At 37.4% G+C, this 24,338-nt stretch overlaps 1 protein-coding gene and 1 long non-coding RNA gene across 3 annotated transcripts in view; one reads left to right on the plus strand and one right to left on the minus strand.

Moving 5' to 3' along the window:
- Nucleotides 1-138: 138 nt before the first annotated feature.
- LOC126925493 (uncharacterized) overlaps nt 139-24,338 on the minus strand; it is an 80,468-nt gene continuing 56,268 nt past the window's right edge. The window contains exons 5-10 of one of the 2 annotated variants that reach the window (XM_050741075.1): nt 23,156-23,579; nt 21,455-21,555; nt 10,696-19,330; nt 9,539-10,593; nt 7,286-7,809; nt 139-5,304 (exon numbers count right to left, since the gene is read on the minus strand). In XM_050741075.1, the coding sequence (XP_050597032.1) occupies nt 2,382-5,304; nt 7,286-7,809; nt 9,539-10,593; nt 10,696-19,330; nt 21,455-21,555; nt 23,156-23,579 (13,662 nt within the window). In that variant the 3' untranslated portion in view covers nt 139-2,381. Of the gene's footprint in view, nt 5,305-7,285; nt 7,810-9,538; nt 19,331-21,454; nt 21,556-23,155; nt 23,580-24,338 lie in introns of both variants that reach the window. The other variant, XM_050741074.1, reaches the window with a different exon arrangement.
- On the plus strand, nt 6,018-7,169 carry LOC126925534 (uncharacterized). Its single transcript, XR_007713978.1, has 3 exons — nt 6,018-6,294; nt 6,521-6,719; nt 6,817-7,169. It is a non-coding gene; the product is annotated as an uncharacterized LOC126925534 (long non-coding RNA).

The following is a 24,338-nucleotide window of genomic DNA, read 5'->3' on the forward strand; positions in this document are numbered from 1 at the left end:
CGATTTCTCGTAAATTTTTAGGTATTCTGTACATGCAAGATACAATGGACACATATTTTCTGCTTCTATAAAGGAAGCATTACTTTTATATAATAACAGAGGTTCTTCGCTTTTCCATAATATGCAGTAACGCAGAAATGATTCTTTAATAATTTTATTTTTCCTTTGCAATCCTTATATTACAAAACATACTTTTCCAGACACATTGAAAATATGCTCTATTTACAATCGGATTGTTGTCTAGTTTTGTTTTGTGCTAACCAACATGTCGCTGTTTCTCCGGTTGTTCGTCTTTATAGGAATAATAATAATATATCTATTCGCATAGGCTCTCGTATAATAATATGATTATGGCAGTACATTTACATTAAAGTCTATGTCATTATTTTTTTCTGCTTTTTGTTTTAATCGTTTCTGTTATACATTCAATTATCTTCTCATATTTTTATATGTTCATATTTATATATATATAATCTTTTGTCCCGAATATATATATGTATATATATATATATTCATATGAAATTCTACGTACTTAAAATTATGTGCATCAACTAGGCGTATGAAAGGAAAGTTTTTTTTCTACCGTTCCTTTATCATTCATAAGCTTTTACCCTAAAATACGTAGCGATCATCATTCGATCATCGTTGATGCCGCGATATGAGATCTAGAGGGGGGGGGGGATATTCGAACGCATTCGAATGAGAAAAAAGAACAAAGATTTCACATATTAAACGACTAAACTGCGCTAAAGCTTTTTCGAAAATGGATTTCTATTCGGGCAATTCTGGAAAAACATGCCGGGCGACAAAAAACAGCCGACACTACAAATTTCTTCTTTATCCACCTTCCCTTTTTCGACTACCGCGATATGTACGAATCACAAGAAGCCGGCAAAAGCACGCTACTCGATTGGACCCCAGTTTACATCGTCCTTTTTAATAAATTAAATCAATGTATGACATATTTTTCTTTCTTCTAATATTTTTTTTTTGCCTAATTAATCTTAATCTCCCTTTTAATTCGTTTCTCATCACCTAAATATCTGCTACTTTAACTAAAACATTACAAATGTCCCTAGTATTGTCTAAAGGTGCTCTTAATTATTTTTTTTAATTTCTTTTAATGTTCGCTATTTACTCACATTCAGTCTAAATTAGATTATATTTATAATATTTATAAGGGCGTGGAATTATTATATTCTTAACATTATACGAGCTAGCTTTTTTTATTATTACTATTATTATTATTAGTATTATTATTATTATTATTCATATCATTATCATTATTATTATTATTAATGCCAAGCTATATACAGATTGCCATTTTGCTTTTTTCTTCTTACACACCTTGATTACAACACGTGACCTATTTCCCATTGTTTCAAAAAACTTGACATACACTCGTCATTTCGATTCACGTTATTTATATAACAATATATATGACCGAAAGAAATCGGAATTTCTTCTGGCAGTAGGTCACATTACATCCACCGTACTCGATGGAACAAATAAGCGTCGATTATTGAACGTTTGCAGCACTACGTTCTACAAACTATAAAGAGCGTCAACTATAAGAAAATAAAAGAAAGAGGAAAGAAAAAAAAAGAAACTAAATCTTCGCGTTATCTCGTATACTTGAAAAAGAACAAGGAGGAAATATGAACAATTATAGTTCTGACTCTTCTAGGTTATAAGATATAGTCTCTCCCCTAATTGCTTCAATTCTAAAATTCTCGCTCAAGATACATTTCTACATTCTTCATAAACCGATTACAAACTGTCTCTTTGTTGCTGTTTTCTCAACAAAAGACAGAAATTCGCTGACTCAGATTTACATTACTATCTAACGTTCCTTTAGCTACCTTAATGAAAACCTATTCTGTCTCATTCACTCGCGAACCTAAGACTAGTATCAAAAGATCTGATTACACTACTTCTTGTTAGAAAAGTCTTTCTTCTAATCATCTCGACTGTCATTCTGCAATGCGTTATTAAGAGAATCCAGTTCTTCTGAATCCACTTCTAAGTCCTTTAGAAAAACAATGATGTACTCTCTTCAGAGCATTCCTAATCATTTGGGAAAAATAGTGATGAAATGCGTATCAAAAGTTGCCTCTTCGTCTGCCTTTCTCTCTCTCCTCAGTGTACTTCTTCATTTTCACATGTTACAAGTGTCACTATACTCGTCAGAAGCTTCTTATAACTGTATATGTGAACCTGATTATAAAACACATGCTGATCACCTAGATTCTGTGAGATATCCAACTACGCTGGTTGACTCTGAAAAAAGGAACTCTGTATTCCTTATCCTGTTTCTAGTCAGTCAAAAACTGTTGCTCTTGTAATTCATCCTAGTTATAAACCTAGTCATGAAACACGTATCAAGAGGTGCTGTTTCTGTGCTTTTTACTCTTCGTCCTGCCAGGCTCAAATTCATCCTCACTCCTCCTTCGTTTCTCCTTTAACTGTTTTTCCATAGCAAGCATGGTAATCATCCTCTTATGCGAATCACCGACGATCCAACCATGTTGCTCTTGACGATCATCTTCTTCCTCTTCAACTGCGGGAACCACTTCCAGCATCTCTTCTTCATCACTAGAACTGGACCAATAGTACAGTTGATTGGCAGCTGCCCTTTTTCGCCGACCAATGGCTACTCCAACTCCTTCTTCGACTTTATTCCAGGATTTAGTTGTCTTTAATTCCTCATCATCAGAATCTCGCTTACCACTCGAGGATCTACGTTCTTTGTCTTTTGATCCCTTTGAATCTGCTCTATTCTTCCTATCAGTGTTAGAGTTTTTGTTCTTTCTACCTGCTGTGATTTTCTGGTCTGATTTTGAGGCCTTTTTTGGCTTCATTGGAGATTTGGAGTATTTCTTCTGTTTCACAAGAGACTCTTGATTATTTCCAATTTCATGATTGGTTTCCATCAGCGTGGACTTGTTGCAATTGTTCTCTAAATCACTGAGTCCTTCATGATTATTCTTGGCAAACATATCTTCATCTGTTTTGGCCTGCTTTTTTTGTTTCTCCTTAGTTTGGTGTTTCTTTTTTTGTGCTGCTTCTTGGGGCATTTTGTTCTCTGTTAATTCAGTGTTCTCTGCTTTTTTTGTACCATTCATGTCTGTAGTATTTTTTGCATCTGTAATATTCTGTGCAAGGGACTCCTTCTTCTTTCCAACCTCTCTCAGGATCTCCTCCTCTATGGCTTTTTGTTCTTTGGCTATCATTTGTTCATGCTTTTTCTCTATGTACCTCTCTTTTCTCTTCTCCTTTGACTCCCTCTTTTGTTTCCTTGGCTTATCATGATCTGACTTATCACTCATTTTCCTATCCTTTGGACTTATTTCTTCATCAGAGCTACTGATCTCTGCTAATAATCCTTGTTTTCCGATAGCGCACTTTCTCTGTCTCCTGGTGGGCTGGAAGTCCATTAGTATCCTTTCTTGTTCTTCCTGCATTTTCTTCAACTGTTGCTCCTTCTTTTTCTTCGACTCCTGCACCTTTCTGCTCAGGAACACATGCAGTGGAAGATTCTCGGATTCCTTTTGTGGTTTTTCGTTACTTGACAATTTTTCTGGTAAGGCTAAGAGATCGTTGTCAGGCTCCTCCTCTTGTTCCTCTATAGGAGTAGGAGACTTTGCCGCTGGCAGAGGATCAGAATCCTCAATAGGATTGAATGTTTCATTCTCAGGTTCTGTTGTCATCACTGGATTGATATGCTCCTCGGGCTTAGCAGGCCTGATTGCTTCACCGTACCTTGTACTTAGGGAGTTCTCATTGTCAGCTTGATCAAGAAGGTCCAAAGCTTCCTCTAATGGGATCAGCTCGCGCTCACTCTCCTGTATGTAATCTGCCTTGGCATCAGTCTTCTCCCCTGGCAAACTTGGGCTCTTTACCCTAAACTCTTCTGCGATCTTTGGTGGTTCTACTGGAGCTGAGTCTTCCACGTCTGATTCAACAATAGAACTGTCTTCTCTATATAGGTCATCCATTTCAAAATTTCTCTCATACTGATTCTCAGTTTCGTCGTCACTATTCCTCGATTCATCCAGATCTTTTCTCTCATCAATAATCAGAGGATGATCGGACATCTCCGATTCAGATTTTTTATTATCACAATCATGTTTGAGAGTGTCGTTCTTTAAATCCTGGCTTCTCCAATCGTCTACGCGATCTTCGTTATCAGAGGAGTATTTGTTAACCAATTTTTGAATCTGTTCCACGTTTTCCAATTCTGTTGTCTTCTTGCTGCTCTTCTTCACTCTCCTTTGCCTTCTGGACTCGTAGTCCGCGTCTCCATTTTCATACTCACTCTCTGAGGAGGTGTATAACTCTGCGAAAATATTTTGCTTCCCTTTTGAACACGTTCTTTGACTCTTTGAAATACCTACACCAACATCCTCAGTCTTCACAGCAGTTCTATACTCATCAGAGCTGTCATTCTCGTACCAAGCATTCCTAGTCTTCTTTTTAGGATTCTTGTTCCTCTTTTTCAGTTTGGAATGCTTCAAAGATTGCTCCATAGGTCTTTTAGGCTTCGTTGGTTTCCTTTCCACAAACTCATCCATGGGTCCAGTGATTTGTCTCTGTTGATCCTCACTCTGGAAGGATTTCAGAGCGCCTTTTGTCTTTGGGGCAAACTTCTCTAACTCCTTAAATTTCCTATCAATCATAGATTCGAGTCTGGTACTTAGAGCATCACCAGTTTTTCCATTCTCTAGAGTATCTCCAATGGCCTTAGACATTAATCCAGCCACGTCCACCTCTTTAGTTTTCAAGCAGCTCACTTCATAGCCTGGCCTACTCCTGTAAGACATCACACTACCCAAGTTAGGCTCTATCTGACTTTCCTCCTCGTCGAACTCATAGACATCTTTAATTCTATCTGACACGAACTCATCTTTTCTTTCAAAGCCATCACGGCGTTTCTTCCTTTCAGCCAAACCGCCATGCTCATTACGTCGAATTAGAGGGAAGTTCTGGTGCTTCTTGGTTTTTTTAGTTTTCCTTTGTCTGTGAACATTCAGTTCTCTGAGAGCTGCTTCTGTTTTTGACTTTTCTTGTTGTTTTCTTTCATTCATCTCTTTCTTTCTTTCAAAGAGCTCCTTGATGGGGTTCCTGGACTTCTTCTGAAGATCTTTGGACATGGTTATGGGATTTGGTTCTAGAGGTGCATCTTTGTTTACTGGAGTAGTTTTTGCAGATTGGACAGATTCTTGAGATGTTACATCCCCAGATGTAGATGTTGGGGCTCTGGCACATGCTAGCTCCGCTAGAACCTTCATCGGCGTGGATCCACTGTACATAAAATGATTTTGATTAGATTAGAAAAAGCGAAATTACACTGATACGTAATTCGGATGATAAGGATTGCGGATGAAATGGTTTTGTAGTAAGTGTATAAGTGAAAGTGTATAAGCGTAAGTAAATTTGATACCTAGTTTAATAAAGGCTATATACTTTATTAATATGTTTCCTATCTATTATTAATTATATATATTATTTTCCTAAATATTTCATTTTATATTTCCTTATTAATTCTCCGATAAAATACAGATCATGTTCTTTCACTATTCTTTTCGAAATATCCTATATTACTTTTTCTACCAATTATTAGCTATAGAAAATAATTTAGAAAATAAATTTGACAAAACTAATGAACAGCAAATTTAAATATTTGTTCAGATTGAACATCGGTGATTAATATTCTTCTATTAAGTTTCCTTTTGATAATATTTTTATTAAAGTTTCCTATTTGAATATCTGAACTGAGTGTCATACTAGTTCATAAAACCAGGAAACTGACACATGAAAATTTTTATAGGATAAATCCTGTCTCAAAATCCAGTCTCATTTATTACACGTAAGAATCGAGCCATATATCAACATGACTATTATATGGCAATAGATTTACAGCCACCTGGAACATATTTATCCTTGCACGTTTCCTGTTCTGAAACAGGGAACGGCTAAACCAGGCTAGAAAGAGGAATGTACTTTCAGCCGGAGTTTCCATCGACTCTGAATCGTTGTTTGGCCAAATAACGAATATCAGAACGTATATTCCCAGCGTTGTTATGTGGAGATACCTCGCCGTTGGTGGGTGGAGTGACAGGCTCAGATCAATACTTAACAGGAACGAATAGGGGACCATTCAACGAGACACCGGTGTCTTGTAATTTACAGATATGATGCTGCTTCGACACTTGGCTAGAGACTCTTGACGGTTTCAAAGATTTCAGCGGTATAACGATGAAATTTGATAGCTTGTGTCAGTGGAACTTTTTGGTATGTAGGATTCTTTAAATTTGAAATATTAGAGAATTAGGTGCTTAAAAGTTAAAAGATTCTAAAATTTGAAACTTAGAAAATTTAGATATTTAGGAATTTCAAGACTTCTTAATTTTATTAAGTGGAAGCTACCTATTGCAAATTTTGTTATCTGTAAATATGTTTAATAATATGTTTGTAATTAAATTCTTATATCTTTGAAAAATCGATTAATGATCTTAAGGACGTTTGAGGAATCGTTCGAGATTGAACGTATATGTGGCAAAAACACAAGGAGGCTATTGTTGGACGACAAAAGGAAGATTCAGTATAATGTTCATCGACGTTCAGAGGAATTTCACAATGACAGCAATGACGTATCGATGATTCGTCGGACAAAAACAAGGAATTATAACGTGGTCGATCAAAGGCGCAATCAACAGGTGTGGAAATGAAAAACTGGCTTTGATATTCGATCTACTGTATGAATTGCAATTTTTGTTGGAAAAGATAGACACTTTATTCGATGTATGTATGTAGGTATAACGAACGATTCACTGGCTGCTCGACATCGTTCTGAAATCTCCTTTCTCTATAAAACGATTGTGAGACTGTTTTAAATATGTTGTAAAAATCCTATCGAGTATCGGTTCGAAAAACGTAACACGAAAAGGCCAATAATTGCTACTGTAAGCATCGATGAACAGCGTTAAAAAACTCAACAAATATTCTATTTACTTGCATCCATTAACGGTCAATGTTAACGTAGAATTTAATTTTTCATTTATTTTTGTATACAAAATAATTATCTCACACGTAATGGAAAAAAATCAGTGAGTTCCTATTGTATAGACTCTTTTGGATTCAGATAAATAAAATTCTGCTATTATATACATTCTGTGTATTTTTGCATTTACCAATCTTTCATAAATGCACGAATATTCACAATTCATTAATTAACCATAACCAGAATCATTGACAGCTTTCATGTTCTTGACAAATTACTCACTTGTGATCGTGTTTTTCGTTGCTGTGCAGTAAATTGGATAACGCCTTGTCCAATAAGCCACCCAGAGAAGCATTCATTTTGCTCTTGAGTTCTGAAGAATCGAGGTTCATCTTTGCACCATGCTCCTCCTGTAGTCCTCTAACATGCAAAGACTCGTTGTAGCCTCCATTGGACAAATTTGTACCAGACAAATGTCTCTGATCCTGCAGAGAGGAGTACGAGTTCCTCAGCATGTCATGTTCGTTGTTCTTCGAAGGATGTTCCCCACGTATCATCTCATTACTGTTTTTCTGACCAAACGTGCTGGCTATCAGGTTTTCAGACTCTCTCATACGTTGCTGGATCTTGTCTCTGAGTTTGTTGTTATGCTCAAATGCAACGTCCAGACTGTCTTCGTAGCCTAGATTGTCAACTCTGGACATGTCGGGGCTGGCTGATCTGCTGGAATGCTCGCTTCGTAAGTTTCTGCAACTCCGTTTTGGGTAGTCCCTCTCTCTGGTGCTGTACATCTCTTCACCCAGTAGCTGCAATAGAGCAGATTGGTGAATGATCACTTGGAAGAACTCTGGATGCTCTTTGTATGAGAATCTGGGTACCCTATGATAGTTTCTGCTTTCTACTAGATGCTTGCTTGCAGAGTGGACCATTTGAAAACGCTGTGAGGCTAAGAGTATTTTGCTGGCCTTAATTAGATATCTAAAGCTAGAGAATGGCTACCTGAATATCCAGAGAATAATCAGAAAGCTATAATTTATGGTTACAAAGAAGTCCAGTACAAGGAATCTACTGTTTAACTGATCAAAAGTGAAGCTTTTGGGAGAAATTAGGACCCAAAAGTGGGATACAGAGGAACCTATACGATATCTTCAATTGAAGATTAACCAACTATTTTGGTATTTGAAATGGGCTACTTTGCAGCAATTAGCACGTAATTTTCAACAATATGCTCCAGATACTATCAGAGGATAATACATTGATCAGTAAAATTAAATCTACTAATAAATACAATTTCTTTCAAAAATTGGTTTAGTTAGGAAAGTTGTTAGTGGGGATAGAGGATGTGGAAATTTTATTCTTGTGCAAATAATGTTAATATGAATAGGTAGTGTTAGTAACGCCAAGCTGAACCTTTTTCTATCAAAAATAGAGATTTTGCAGAGAAAAATGAATTTTAGAAAAGATATAATGCATTTCAAGATAGGATAAAAATTTGTAGAATGATTAGAGATATTTAGTAATAATGCTCAGCATTGGTTACTTGCATTTTTGTATCCAAGACATTAAAAAACATTGTATTTGAAGGGACAAGTTTTGGAATTACCATACACACTAAGAAATGTCGAAGGAATGAGAGAACTACCTTTTGCATGCATACTGAGAGACATTGTCTGTATAAAGCTGGTTCATAGGTCCTGCAAACATTACCACAATAATGTATAGAGTATTCCCTTTTGAGAATTTCGTGTAAGGGTGTAATCCAGTTTATCTTAATTCTGAAATATTTACGTATCAATTTTATCCTAAAATAACTGTGATATTAAATTTAATGCTACAGTGTCATATCCCGTTTTAAAAAGAAATTTAATAATGATTTAATATTTTTGTATAAATATTAATATAATATCATTAATATCTTTGTAGTTTGTGTAATATTTATTATTTCATTGAATTTACTTATTATTTATGTTCAGAAAACACCCCTACAAATAAACATTCTGTAAGCATGTACAAAAGAAACTGAGAACTGCAGACTGAGCTGAAAGTTGAACTTTTTCAGCTACTAAATAATATAAGATCGCCAAGCCAAGCGAATAATAAAAAGAAAAGTAAGAAAGAGATAGTGCATGCAAAGTGTAGGCTTATCAATGAAGTAGTGAATCATATATCTTAAACAATAGTAAATAAATTATGTATCCCTTCAAAAAGCTATCAACTTACCGTACTGTTTCAAATTAATTTTTTAGTAATATCGATTTTTTTAATTAGCTGATTTAATCAGCATTATCAGCAGCTGGTAAGAAAGATGTATTGAGAAAAACATGCAGAATATACAGAAAGAAAAAATATTGTAATTAAAATAAGAATCAAGATACTTTAATAAAATATGTTAATTCGCCATTTCTTTAAATTTATCAATTCAGCACAGATACTCAAACAAAGCCAAATCTGCCCTCCTAGATCCTAATACCTTTATTATATCTGAAATATCCGAAGAAGCATGCAAAACTTCAATTAATCTAACCAAATACTCACCTGGTTCACGGATTCCAAAAGACTCCCCAGGCTGTTCTGGCTCTCCACGTCTCTCCATCGATCCCTGGGTCCCCTGAACCCTTGCTGCTGCTCATCCTTTCTATGGTAACCTTCGTTGTGATCCAGCTTGATCTTTTTAGCTCCCCTAAGCTCATTCTCAGTGGTGGCTTTCAACCTGGAGCAACACTCGACAAACAGCTCCTCATCGAAGTTCAGAACTTTGCCCTGTCTAGGCTTCGTGGTCTCAATCTCTTGAGGAACATCCAGAGCGTTGTCCTCTATCGCGTCAGTGGGTGCAATAGTGACTACTTCGCTCTTGTGGCTCGAAGAAGGTGACCTAATGACGATTTTCTCACCAGAGAACTCGCTGGAGCTTCTTTTCCTAGTTGCAGCCTCGCTGGTAGCCAAATTTTCCTCTTCTTCTTCATTTTCACTGCTGGTCTCTATGGAACTTCTAGGTGTCCCACAGAACAAGGGAGAAATTCGCCTGTGGCCCATGTCCTCGTCTTCTTCACCATCTATGTCAGAATCTCTAGTGGTCTGCGAGTTTCTATCCATACTTGGAGACCTGTTCCTCACGCTACTAGGTGCTAGACTGCTGCAACTTTGAGAAGACTCCAGATCAACAAATATTCGGCTAGTGAAGGGGTCTCTCTCCAGATGAACCTTGGTGAAATTGTCCTCCTCGTCGCCTGACTCCTTAGGATTCTTCGAAATTCTTTTCTCTACCACCAGATCTCTCCAATCTTCCTCTTCGTTTCTACCTTTACTTTTTCTAAAATCTGACAGCTTTCTCTTCTTGATCATTTTCTGATCGTCTTCTATGGCATCTCCCAAAGGCACCATTTTGGAAGAATCTTCGTCATAGTTGAAGGACCCATAGCCACTGTCCTTGATCGTCAAGTCAGGCTTGCCTTGATTCCTCAGTCCATAATTTGGTTCTTTGTGTTTCAATGCTTTCTGGCTTTTGTCAACATTGACGTCAATAAAATCGTCCTCAAAGGTCCTAGAAATTAATTCTTCTGCTCTCTTCTTGCTGAGTCTGCACTTGGTTGCTGGCAACAATAAGAAGTAATTATTTGAAGCTTCTGCATCATGTGTTTTCTTATTATTGGAGCTGTTCTTTGATTTTGTGTGTTTTCTAGATCGATGCTCACCTTGGTTCTCATAGGTTAAATTTCTCTCCTTGGCTCTGTCTGAAGAAGAGCTCTTCTTGGATCTTTTTCCAGAACGTTTCTTGGGACTAGAAGGTATAGAGGATGAAATTGAGTGTCTTTTCTTGTCGCCTGAGGAGTCTTTAGTCTTTCCTTCGCTGGAACTGGAAGATCTGAAGCCTGTTCTGGAGATATCTGAGTCGTCTTCTGACTTGGACACCCAGTCGTTCAGTACCTCCTTAACTTTGTCTGTCTTTTCACCACCAAAAACTCTGCCAAACACGCTCTTCACGATTTTGCTTTTGTTTTGTGATTCAATTTTATCCTCAATTTCACTGTCGTCGCTTTCACTAGTCAAATCAGCGATCTTGTTCCTTATAGAAGACTTCTTGCCTCTGGGTTTCCTGTAGTTGTCCTTGTTAGAGTATTTGTGGCTCCTAGACACCTTTTTGTTCGGATTTTGACGATCAATGGTGCTTGATTTTCGACCACTACCAATTATTGATGGAATTGCTTCGCTGTTCTCAGACTCTGATGAAATCTTGGAGTCCTTGTCAGAATCCTCCGCTGTTTTCGATGCTTCTGGCTCACATTCTTCCTCTGATGCAATCTGCTGCTCTGCTTGTTCGTCATTAGTATTCAAATTCTTGTCAGAATTTTGGTTGTCAATTAATTCATTTGTGTCTAAAGAATTATCATCGATATCAGATTTGACGGCTTTAGGGTCGCTATTCTCGACTTCTTGTTTCTCTTCAGGTTTTGGTTCAGTTTTGACAGAATCCTTCAGGAATGTCGTGGAAGACTCTCGTTCCTTTGTTTGCTCTTTATATATCTCCAATTTTTCTTCTCTTTCAAATAAAATTTGAGACAAAGGTTTATCTGCTAGACTTGAGGATGACGAAACTTCATCATCATCCATTGACTGAAAATACTTGATTTTGTCCTCTAATAATTCAATTCTCTTCTCAGAAACTTGTTGTTCCTGTACTAACTGTTTCAAAGCAGTCTCTTCCAAAGATTCTGGCTCAGGATAAAATTTACCGATTTCTAACTCCTCAACAATTTGTAATTCATTAGATTCATGATCATCTTCATTTTCCAATGTCGCAGAGATAACTATACCATCACTTTTAGCAGAATTATCTTCCAATTGTGAATCAGGTACTAAACGTTCTAACTTTTCGTTAATATCAAATGTTTCAGCATAATCGAGTGATTTTTGATCATCTGTGGTCTCTGAAAGTTTGGCCACATCATTGAACACTAATTTATTCTGACCATTTTTAGATTTGGAAGAACTCTTAATAGTTTTATCTTCCGAACTGTTTTCTGCTTTTTCAAAATGTTTTTTAGCCCTGCCTTTCTTGGATTTACCATGGCGTGGCGTTTTGACCAGTTCACCCTGTTTATCACTCTCGTTATCAAACATCATTTTCATACTTTTTCCTTCAAAGTTTTGTACTTTAGAAGTGTCCAATTCATCAATATCTTCAAAACTTCTTCTTTCTGCTTTTTGATTCTTGCACAAGCTTGAATTCAAGCGTTGATTAAATTCTTGTATTTCTGGTTTGGTGTAATTAAAACTTTTAACTGATTCAACTTGTATATTGCACGCACTTTCATAGTTTTTCTCAGAATTGCAATTAACATCTTCAGATTCCTTATTAAATGTGCTTGAATAGTCTAACTCGTAGCTCTTATTGTTCTCAGAATCAACTTCTTTACAGATTTCTATGCTACGTTTGTTTATGGTAAACTTCAGACTCAAACGTTCATGTGACTGATTTTCTTCATTATCTTTATCATCTAACTTATCTCTCGAAAGATTCTCAGTCTTTTCCTCGGAATCTAATTTATATGTACTATCTTTCTCCACGATTTTGTTTTCTTCTGTCCTCAGCAGAGCATCTTTTATTTCCATATCCATATCCTGGTTTTCCTGCAGCCTGGGGCCACAATCTGAACACTGTTCTTTGAAATCATCTTCTTTCGATCTTGTAGTATCACTTTTTGATTCTGAATTGGTCACGGCAGAATCTTCAGATAAAACTACTGAAACATCCTTATAATCCAAATTAGACTTTGCTTTATTCAAGTGCGAAGACTTTGCAATTTTAATGGACACATTCTCACCCAGAACAGTTACCAATGTCGAATCAGCTGAAGTTTCCAACTCAGAATTATCTAAAATAATTTGTTCATCGATCAAGCTTTTCTTCTTAATTTTTTCTTTCTTCTTTTCATGTTTCTTCTTCTTTCCAACGTCCTCCACTTTCTTGGTCTGCATTTTTATAGGCGTGGATGTGGATTCTGGCTCAGGAGTCACTTGATCAGTGAGAACATACTCATCGTGGCTCATATTTTCAGTGATCTTACAAATTTCTTCATCCAGAAGTTCATCTTCAAGGATGTGTTGATGAGTGGTCTGAGAATCCGTCAAAGAATCCTGTTCGAGTTGATTGTTATAGCAAGGATCAGTCTGAACTGGTTCTAAATCCTTTTGAGTAATGACGGATTCGGAAGGATTAGCGTCTTTCTGATCATCCTTCAGCTCTAAAGACACATTCATAGCTTCATCAGCTGATTCAACTCTATTTTCGTCACTAGAAGTATCATTTTGACCAACGTCTTCCATATTTTCAGCATCCTCCATACATGTTCTATCTTTCTTAGATTTGGCCATTTGAAGTAAATGAGACTGAGACTGATTGTGTTTCTTTAGAGAGCTCTTCCTGGTGAAGCTGGTAGTACAAACATCGCAGAAAAATCTGGCAGCCTCCTTGGTCAACTTCTTCCTTTTCTCCACGATTAGAATTTCGCCTGTCTTCTTATGAACCACCACGTAATTGCCTGCTGTTCTCTTCTTTGGCGTCTGAAAATCATCCTGAACTTGGGAAAGATCATCCAGCTTCGTGTCCACCTTATCGTCATTTTTCAGTTCCTCTTCTTCATATTCCTCGTCTTCTTCCTCATCGACCGGCGTTTTAGAATTTTCAACTATCTCTTCCTCTTGTTTTTCAACATTCTCTTCTGCTTTTTCATCAAAAACTTCGTCAGAGATGACTTCCTCAACCGGTTTCTCTTGCTCAGTCGATGGTTTTGGTTGTAACTCCTGGCTAACATCGTTCTTTGCTGTCTCTTGATGCGGTATACAATCCTCAATATCCATTGGGATATCGAAGTCATCCATCAAATAGAACTCAGCAAAGAAGGATATGTTTTTCTTGGCTCTTCGTTTCAAACTCTGTCTTCTGTGGGTGTTTTTCTCTGTATCGACAGATTCTGAGTCGGTCACAGAGGTATCTGTTTGCACGTCTTCTCGAGACTCGTAAAGCTTCTTCTTCTTAGAATAACGTTTTTTTCTGAAATAACTAAAATCACTGACGCATGAGGTCTCTGACAAATTATCTGCGCTCTCAACTCGTTGATTTAGGCTTTCCTGGCCTGGCAAGTCTTCAGAAGACAGTTGTTTTCTCTTCGAAGATCTCGTTCTACTAATTTGTTCGGTTTTACCAATTAGATCTATGGAACCAGCAGAACTAGACCTTTCTAGGTCCACGTGTTCACGAGTCGAACTCTTAAAGCTACGTTTCTTGCCTTCAGAAGAATTTTTCTGGCAAGAAGTTTCTGGCTGCTCCTCTTTTCCAGCCAAACTTCTGCTCGCCTCTGGGTACTCTGCGTTGCTTGTTTCAGCTTCTGGTTGAGAACAGTTGCTCTGAGTGTCTAGATTCTCATCGATGATCGACTTTCTCTTATACGTTCTTTTCTTTGTGTGCTGCAACACTTCGGTTACCTCTGGAACCTTGAATGGTTCCAGACTTGTCGATGAAACTTGTGAACTAGTCAGATCGTTGGAATTTTTGCTCTGATCTTCGATTTCCTCGATGAATCTACTCGTTCTCAAGGATCTTCTAGGAGGAAGTTGGTTTGTCGTTGTGGATTCAAGCGCTGCGGTCTGTGTGTGCATCCTGGAGTCAGAATTTTCTTGAGAAACGGTGCCTTGTGTCTGTATCTGGTCAACTATCAAACACTTCTTCTTTCTTCCACGCTTCTTTGGCACTTTGGGGACAACTATAGGTTCTTCGATCTTCTGTGACTCTTTTTGGTCATTCACTGGAGGATTTTGAGTGACTTCTTCTTTATCTGCTGCTTGAGTCTCCGTATTCTTGAAACTAGAATCTTCTTTTTCTTCTTTCAATTGTTCTATACTATCCAATAGCGTTACCTGCTGCGTTGGAACTTCATTTTGTATAGTTTCACGTTTTTCAGATGGTTCTTCCAAAGGTAGTTCAGGATTTTCAGTTGGGACAATGGTGCTAATACTGAGAACAGGATCGCTTTCGGATTCCTTCGAAGTCTTCTCGTCGTTTCTCGGTTGAATCATGGATTTCGTCCTGAAAGACTTCCTTCTGGGTCCTCTGCTATTCTCAGATGCTATTTCGTTCACAGAAGATTCTGTCACTTCAGTAGACTCCACTCTGAACATCGTTTCTTCTTCAGAAATTTGGCTTATTTTCTCTTCCTGTTGCGATTTCCTCTTGGAGGACCTTCTAACTGGAGATTGAATTTCTAAATATTGATCCACAGCCTCTGTAACGGAATTTCTCTTTCCAGTTATTTTCATCGAATTCTTTTCTTCGTTAGTCACTTGAACTTCTTCCGTATTTTTCGTTACACTTACACCTTGAAGGGCATCTTCTGAGTTATCCTCTTCATTTGTTGCATGTTCTTCTAAATTTTCCTTAGAATCTATCTTGAGCTTTTCAGTACTTTCTTCAGAGTCTTCAGCTGTCTTAACATCATTAACAATCCTATTATCCTTTGCTTCGGGTTTTTCACTTATACTTTTTTCCTCACATGGTACCTTGTCTGCATCAACTTCAGTAGACAAGTCGTTTTGAACATTTTCTTTGGTAGAAGGCACTTGCTTTGATTTCTCGATTAACTTTATCACGTCAGCCAGATGCAGTTCCTCAGAGATCGAACTCTCCTCAAAATTCCCTGCTAGCTCGGAGGATTTCCTTTTATTTTTCTTTGGAGACTTCATTTCCACTAATCGTTTCTTAGATTTTCTTTTCACTTTGACTTCTTCAGTTACGTCTTCACACTTTTTCTTTTCTTCTTCCATAGTTGACAAAGACACATCTGCAGAATTACTTACTGGAATTTCCAAAACAGACAATGAAGTTTCATTTCTAATAGTGCTCGTTTCAATAGAAACGGTTTCTTCTTCTACTTTTGACTCATTATTACAAGCTCCTTTTTCTGTTAAAGAAGTAGTCTTTTCATCTTCTCTTAGCAATTTAATTTCAATCTCTTCATCGGCAACTTTTCTATTGGAACTTATACTCGATTCATTTTCTATTTCTTTTTCATCAGAATTTTCTACATTAGACTGCAACTTTTTGGAAAATTCTTTCAAAACCATCTCTTCATTTTCTACATTAACGTCTGTTTTCTCCAAGCTTTTGTTCAAACTATTAGGAACTAAACTATCCTGACAACTCCCATTAGTCGCTTCTTTAATAGTTTCCTGTCTAGTATCTCCAATCTTCCCTGTTTTTGTTTTCGCTTTCGCTTCACTTGAAGTCTCTGTGTTTTCTGATACTTCGTCTAAAATACTAGTAAGTTCGTCAGCAGCTGTATCCAATAAAGAACCAACTTCACCTTCTAATAAAGCATCCTTTTGTTTAGCTATTTTTGAAACTATTTTCTCCAAGAACGATCCCTTTCCTTTCTGTTTCCTTCTAGACAGATCTAGAATAATGTCATTAGCTGGTGACTGTTCTTTGGTGTCTTTAGAGGGAGATTCAACCTTTTGAACCTTTTCTACAGATTTGTCCAAGTTCAGGTCCTTGCTAGCTGCTTCTGAAACTTCAAGTTGCTTTAGATCTTTCTCAGAGATCTTCTCAACACAAGAGATCTCCTTTACTAACTTATCAGGATTACTTGTCACTTCTAAAACAGTGTCTTCAGAAGATTTAATACTTTTATCTAAATTTTGAGTCTTGCTAGTGGCATCATCAGTCTGTGGTGTGGAATTCTGGGGAAGTACACTAGAGTCCACGCTATCCAAGGAAGTCTGCATGCTCAAGATACTTGACTGAGACTCGACAGGGACGTTCATGCCCTCTGTAAGAATTCCAATTACGTTATTTAAAGACTTTTTGGATGCTCTTTCTTTTCTGGGTCCCCAGGACTTCCTGGGTCTGCCAACTTTCAATTTTTGAACTGGTGCAGGTCTTTCCAATGAATTTTCCTTGCCACTGTCCATAGAATTGCTCGTTTCCACCTGTAAGTGATTTACCTTGGTTGCTTCTTTATTCTCTGAAGGGTCAGATCCTTTGAGTTGCTCTTTCTCATTTCTAGTTATTTTCTCACTTTCTTCTTGCCTATCCTTGACAACTTTCGTTGCTTCAATTGAAACGGTCCCTTTATCATCAGAATTTGCTTCGTTCTGATCCATTGAATTGACTTCATCATTAACTTCAAAGGAATTATTTTTACCAGTTTCTTCATTTTTTGTTTGGGACACGTCAGTGTTCTTTTTTTCAGATGTCTCATTGCCAGATCTAACTCTACCTCGTCTCTTCCCAAAAGTATTCTTCTTGAAGCTGAAGTCTGTCTGTTCATTCTGGATCTCCGCTTCGCTAGTATTCAACAACGACCATCTAGTTTGCCTCTTGTCAGCAGCCTGGACAGTCATCTCAACTTCTGACTTGGTTTGACCATCAAAAGACGCATGACTGGAATTGACCAATGATTTGATCTCACTGGACATACTACTGCTTCTCCGTCTTTTGATTGTTGTTTTCATCTCGTTCACAGCTTCTTTGATCTTGTTAGATTCATCTAAAACTTTTTCATCCTTTGAAGCAGCTTTGTCCTTTCTATCCGTGTTCCTCAGCGATTTTCTTCTTTTCGCATCGAATTTCTCTTTGTTCGTAGACGCGTCTGAGATGGATCCTGAATCCAGCTTTCCTTTTTCCAGTTCTAAATCCTTCCGGGGTTTAATCTTTGTCTGATCGAATTTAAATTTAGACACTGGTTGCCTGAGACAGCGTTTGGAGGTGGCAATCCTGGATGTCAGAACCAATTTGGTTAGCAGGTCCTCTTTATTGTCTGAGCCTATCAACTTCTTCACCTCAAAGGGAACGTTCTGAATCTTTATAGGGCTGTCATCGTCAACAAGCTTCTCTAACTTTGCCTTAGCGTTACTCCTGGTCTCTAACTTTCCTTCTTCCTTTTTCTGTCTCACTTCTTTCTTCAGACCTACTTCTTCTGCATTCTTCACCATATTTTTCTTCTCTTCCACGTTTAGAATCTTTGCAGGAGCACTTTTCCTTTTGAATTTTTCTTTAACTAGACCTTTAGCGCCTTCCTTAGAAGCTTCAGTCTTTGTATCGACGCTCTCCAAGCTTTTATTCAAATTCTTCATTTCATTTTTTGGTCTCCTGCCTTTACCCTGTTTCTGATCCTTCTCTTCTTCCTGTAAACTGCTTATAACATCAATTTTCTCACCTGAAACTTGACTCTCCTCTTTCTTGGGACTCTCCTTGTCTTCCAAGTTCAAACACTTGCTAGTCAGACTCTTGCCACGCAGGATCTTTTCCTGGCTAGAAGCTGACGTAGCAGGAGATAGGATTGGTAGGTCATTCGTAGTAGTTTCTGAAAATTCCTCAGAACTGGATGATACTTGAACAGCTGGCTCCAACGTGGGCATCTTGTCGCTATCAGAAGACAATCTGGTTGTCCTCTTCGGCAACTGGTCGCCATTCTTGCACTTAGAAACTGCTCTTAATCTGGATCTAGTGATCGACGACTCTGGACTAGTTTCGCTGCTTCTTGTCTTGGTTATTAAACGACCAGATATAGGACACGTGATCTCAGGGGACTTTTGGGGGGACAGAGACTCTTTGTTAGGATTCCTGGCAAATTTTCCATCCTGGGTTCTCAGCTGTGACTTTGCCTTGATGGAGGCGTTCAAAGAGGCTACAGGATCCACCGGCCGCTTCCTCTTAGGTGTAGTTTGAGTGGACAACTTGTTCTTTAGGCTGAGGGACTTCGCTTCCTCTGGACTAGCTTCTGTTCCATCCACATCTACCTCCTTCTCCACATTCTTAGGAGAAGCTTTGGTACTCTTTAATATCTTCGTACTCTCGTTAGATGTCTCTGCCTTCGTCTCAGACAGGTTCTTTAAAGCTGCTCTAGCTTTAGCCTTCAAAGTTGTTTTCTTCACCTGGACCAAGCTTTTCACAGCTCCCTCTTTCGTTTTCACGTTTCTCCTTTTACCCAGCACTCTGGGACCTCTGACCATCTTTGTTCTACTGCTCCTTCCGTCTGGCACATCACCTTCTTTGATAGAAGACGATCCTTCAGCCGGTTTCTCTTTGGTTTCTTTCTCCAAGTCGTTTTTCTCTGAGCTGTCGTTTCGTCCTTCGTCAGGATTCTTGTCGTCAGGAGTGTAGTTCTTCACCACGCTCTCGATCACGGCAGAGATGTTGTCGATCCGACAGCGATTCCGTTGGATCGACTTCGCGTTCTTCAGCAGCTTGTTCCTCAGGGCAGCTTTGTTCCGGGACATTCGAGAGGCGGTGGAATTGTCGCCGACCATTCGTGGTCTCGTTCTGGATTGCACCTGTACAAATGGCAAAGCCTTCGTGGTATTGTGTGTGTGTGTGCGCGCACCTCGGTGAGTGTATCTTTTCTGTGCTCTCTACGGAAGGTTAGGGGAGTTTTTTTGGTGCAACCTACGAAATCAACTGTTCCCATGATTTATGGAAGCTTCTTGGGCAACACGTCACGGGGATTATTTAAGTTGAGCCCTACGGGATTTGCTACTTTACTTTGAACATAGAAGTTTTTGGTTCGTGGATTCTTTTGTTTGAAGAAGTAGCTAAGTATCGTTTTAGCTCTATAATTCAATAATCCTCTAAATCTGAAGTGTTTGAAAATTCAATGCTAACTAGAATAATTAAGTCCGAGATATTTTTTATAAATCATCTCTTAATAAAACAACTTAATAATCTTCAACAAAATCCTTGTATCTTTGCACTGAAACGCATTATAATTTACAGTGCTTGTATCCTGCAAATAAAACTCTTAAGCATTTCTACTTTTATCTTAACAAATTCCTGCATCTCTCAGCATAAAAAGAAAAAGAAGAAAACATCAAAGTTTAATATTTTGAATACTTACCAATCCTAAATTCTCAGTTCTAATCCCTAAAATTCCTATTCTGTATCATCAGTACTGTGACCTTTTAAAATTAGCACCTGCAGCAGTGCCCTTAAAAATCAATCCTAAGTATTTCTAGTTCTTACAAAATTGCTAAAAGCTTTTTAACCAACAAAGTAGTATAATTCTAAAGTGCCCTAAATCCTCACCATCCCCGGTAAAATCCTTAAAACCCCAATCTCACATCAATAACACTATACGTAACGTTATACATGTTTCTCTTCGATGCTCTTATCCTAATAAAAATCACTCTCGAAATTCTACGCTTGTTCCACGGTTGGTCGATTCGAATTAGATGGAACCAGCGAGACTTTTCAAATGTCATAGTTCTTGCTTCGACAAAAATGCCAAGGGAGTGTCCATAGACGGGTCAATCGTGTGCCAGTTTTCTAAGAGAGCACGAAAACCATCCTGTCGGTGTGACTACGTGGCGTATCCTCCCTATGTGTATATGGGTCCGTGTGTGCAACGTGCGGACAACCGTGTTGGCTAATCAATACTCCACTTATATCCGTGTCGTCCAGCCGGAGCCGGTCCCATGTTATTGCCTTATCATTATCGAGTTTCATCTTTTTCGTCAGGATTCGGGTCATTCGCTAACTGGAGCTGTTTGCGAGCTGCTCGTTTACCTAATTCCAACCAGTCGCCAGACTGTGCATGCTTTTTGGGTCACCGTGTCTTACTAGCTTCTTGGCACGGAGCATGCATTTTTTGCAAATTGTCCTCTTAAGACTCTTTCTTTTTCTGACTCGGCAGCTTTCTTTCACGGTCAGTAGGTCCGGTCCTCTTGTCTGTTGCATTATTGCTCACCACTTAACACGTGTGTTTCCAGCAATTAACTTGTGTACTTGAAGCTTCGGTCTTCCCTTTTTTTACTTTCCCGTTGATTCGAATTTTTCCACAATTTTGAAATTCTCGCCGTCGAAGCGAAGAGCTTCTTTCGTTCATTTTTTATTCCCTATTTGCCAATTTCATAATTGCCGATAACTTATGCTCGTAGATGTGTGATCGGCGATTAAGTTACGCATTTGGTATCGGAATCGCTTCGTTTTTAATTTTGATGCGAATTTCTATTTTAGAGAAATTTGCAATTTTGTACATTCCAGTGAAAAAGCTAAGGCAGAGGCTTTCTTAATTTTCTAATTACTAACCGCTTACTTATGCCTACACGTGTGTTTACCAATTAAGCTTTATATCTGCGATTGAAAATGTTTTAGATTTGAATTTTACACAGATATTTTCTCCTCCTCGATAATAAAGGCGGAGCAAAGGTTTTTGTTTAACAATTTAAAATAACTTTATTTACTGTTGCTGTACTATTCTCCTCTAATTGATAATTATATTTCCAGATATCTCAACTCTACTTCATTTGTGTATCAATTAATATGTATGACAATTAATTCTGCTTAGTATGAATAGCACGTGGATGATGATTCCGGTGTTATTCGACATTAAAACCACATGAACACGAAAACTGAACATCTAGGATGAAGTTAATTGAATTGTTCAAATATTCAACACTTACAGTACGTAGTCTACCCTGGGTCCGCACCGTATTGTCTTGCAGTACTTTCCTGGTTGCTCTTTTAGGGGGTAAGTTGGCTAACATCTTTTGTATGCTCTCCCCTATGAACAGAAAAACAGTATAAAACATAAATTAAGTTGTACAGTTTTACTTAATCATATAATTTTTCTTAATCATATAATTTTTCTTAATCATATAACGTTGCATCACTTTGATTCAAATTCATTTATCTGTCTAATTTTACAAATTTTACAACTTACTTCTTACATAAGAATGATGCTACGATATATCAATTATTTTATATATATATTTTATATTATTTATTACAAGTGCTTCGTGAAAGTTTCATTAACATTGTATCATTAATAACGTAGTTTACTTGGACAGTAACTCATTGGTTATTTAATTCCAATCATTGGGAATTATTCATACATAAAATCGTGTATCGTAAAGGCTATCTAGTATAGTGGTTTAACAGTTTATTAATCACTCAATTAATGTTTGATTATATTTGCCTGAATATCAGCTGCTTCTTCCTTAAATACAGGGTGTCTCAAATTTTGAAAGCATAACTTATAATTAAAAAGAATTTTGAGAAATTATAATTCAATAAGAGTTGGCGAAAATTGCATACTTTTGATTATGTTCAACGTTTGCTCATAACTCTTTGATAAAGCATTTACATGAAAGTTGTATATAAAACATTTTTTTATTTTCTTTGCTTTCTTTGTGAAAGTTTTCAGGAAAAATTTAAAACATTCTGTATATTCAAACGAACGTAAGTACACAGACGTATATATGTACAGACATTAGAGGCACGTTAATATTAATCAACGTATGATTAATAAGTTTCAAGTTATCATGCCTCACCATATCCATAATTATCGCGTGGCAAAGGGAAGTTGTTGGATAAGTGATTCAACTAAATGAAACAAAGTTTTAATTAGTGCAATAATTAGACGCTCCTTTAATGTGGTTAACAAATTTTCCCTACCTTGTATGTTCCTATTTATGTTCGCTTTTTATTAAATTCTAAATCACGCGCAGCACTGGAATTCTTTATATTTTTCATTGAGAATAAATTTGATTAGAATTGCCAAAGTTAAAGTTATAATACAACGCGACTCTACATGAGATAATTAATAACGTTGGTAATTAAAAATGTATTACACTAGTTTTTATCCTAAAACAAGTATTATCTTTGCTGTAAAAATAAATTTATTCCGATGTAACAGCATAATTTATTTGGTTACGCTGGGTAACTCAACATTCGCGTTTTAATGGAAGCTAATTAAAATTTATATTTCACAGGACATTAAATCCCGTGAAAGGGTAGTTAAATTACAGCAGCAGAGAGTTACAAGATGACGGCTTAATCAGAATCCAGTAGCAGGTGTTAATTACATGACTTCTCCTATTGATCACTTGATCTGATTGTACTGAGAAAAGCATCAAAACTTGTCTTTGCATATGTAAAATTATGTTGGTTCAAAAGCAGTTTCCTTTTCGAAATAAAGTATTTACGTGGTCAGCATTGTAATTTGTTTTGATCGATGAGAAATATAAAGAGGGATCCTGCAATTTTAAAACGTTCTGTCTGCACTATAGTGTCTGAAGTACTTGCTGTTCATCGATGATTTTAAAAGGAGCTGGCAATTTTATAAACTAGGAAAAATGAAGTTGAAGAAAATAGTCACTCACTGTCGCTAGGCCTGACCCTTGGCCCAGTAGGTTGCTTCTCCTTAGGAGTGTTCACCCTTGGAGTCTGGGAATTTTGGATATTTCTCTTCATTCCACGCTGTCTTCGTCTTCTACTGCGACTTCCAAAGGGTCTCCACTTACACTTTTTCTTTCCATTGCCAAATAGTCCTAACAACCAAGCCTGGTCTCCTCCGCATTCCAACATATGCCTATGCAACTCTGGTAGAGTGGTACAGTTCTTGGAACACTTGGTGCACACCTTTTCCGCTAAGATAGCCGTCCTCGCCTTTGTCGTGGGTACATCCTTCCCTGGCAGAAACAGGTGCTTGTAAAGTTCCCTTTGGTCACCAGAAAACTCGAAGTGGGAACACCAGACGTTTGGGTGCGTGATCACTTTGTGGTCCTCCATTTCTTTCAAAGTTACCTGTGACGAAAAAACGGTAATCGTGATTAGTGTCATCGTTGCATTATTGCTTCTTAATAAAGTAATTTTATTATGTGAAACAACGAATAAGACAATCCTTGCTGGGTAAGTGGCCACGTTTGCACGGTTCAAGTTTTGTGCAATTATTTTACTATATTTTTATGTCAAGAAAATCTAATACAAAATCAGAATTGTATTCTATTATAATTAAACAGCTTTTGATGAGTAACTTATGACTTTTCTGTTATTTATTGATTTTTCGTGGGCAATTGTGATGTTTTGGACCGTGAAAAGGATTGTAGGCTAATTTCAAGAAACAATCTGAAGTTCTAGTTCACGGGACAATTTCACGAAGCAAACGTCCCAATTAACTCAATCGATAATAACGATCGGCATGCACGGTTATTACGATTGGGCTTGGAATCGACAGTAATATCGCAGGACGATCAATAGAGATTCGTTCGACGACAGCTAATTGTCAATCAACATGAAGAGATGTCCTTTCAACTGCTCTGCAATTCGATCGATAGTTACCAATCAAGTAGGCTGATTAATTAGCTAATCGCTCATAAATGTCGACTGTGTCAATTTCCAAACTATTTCTCAAGACAATTCCGTCATCAGCTTCGTAGCGAAACTTGCCAACGAAATCAGAGAATAATAATTTTTTGGCTAACTATAACAAATTCCTCTTATTTTAGACTTCTGGACTTTTAGAATTCTATATTCAGATTCTCAAAAATGTAAATATATTTTATT

This window comes from Bombus affinis, chromosome 16 (assembly GCF_024516045.1).
Source record: "Bombus affinis isolate iyBomAffi1 chromosome 16, iyBomAffi1.2, whole genome shotgun sequence".
Lineage (NCBI taxonomy): Eukaryota > Metazoa > Arthropoda > Insecta > Hymenoptera > Apidae > Bombus > Bombus affinis.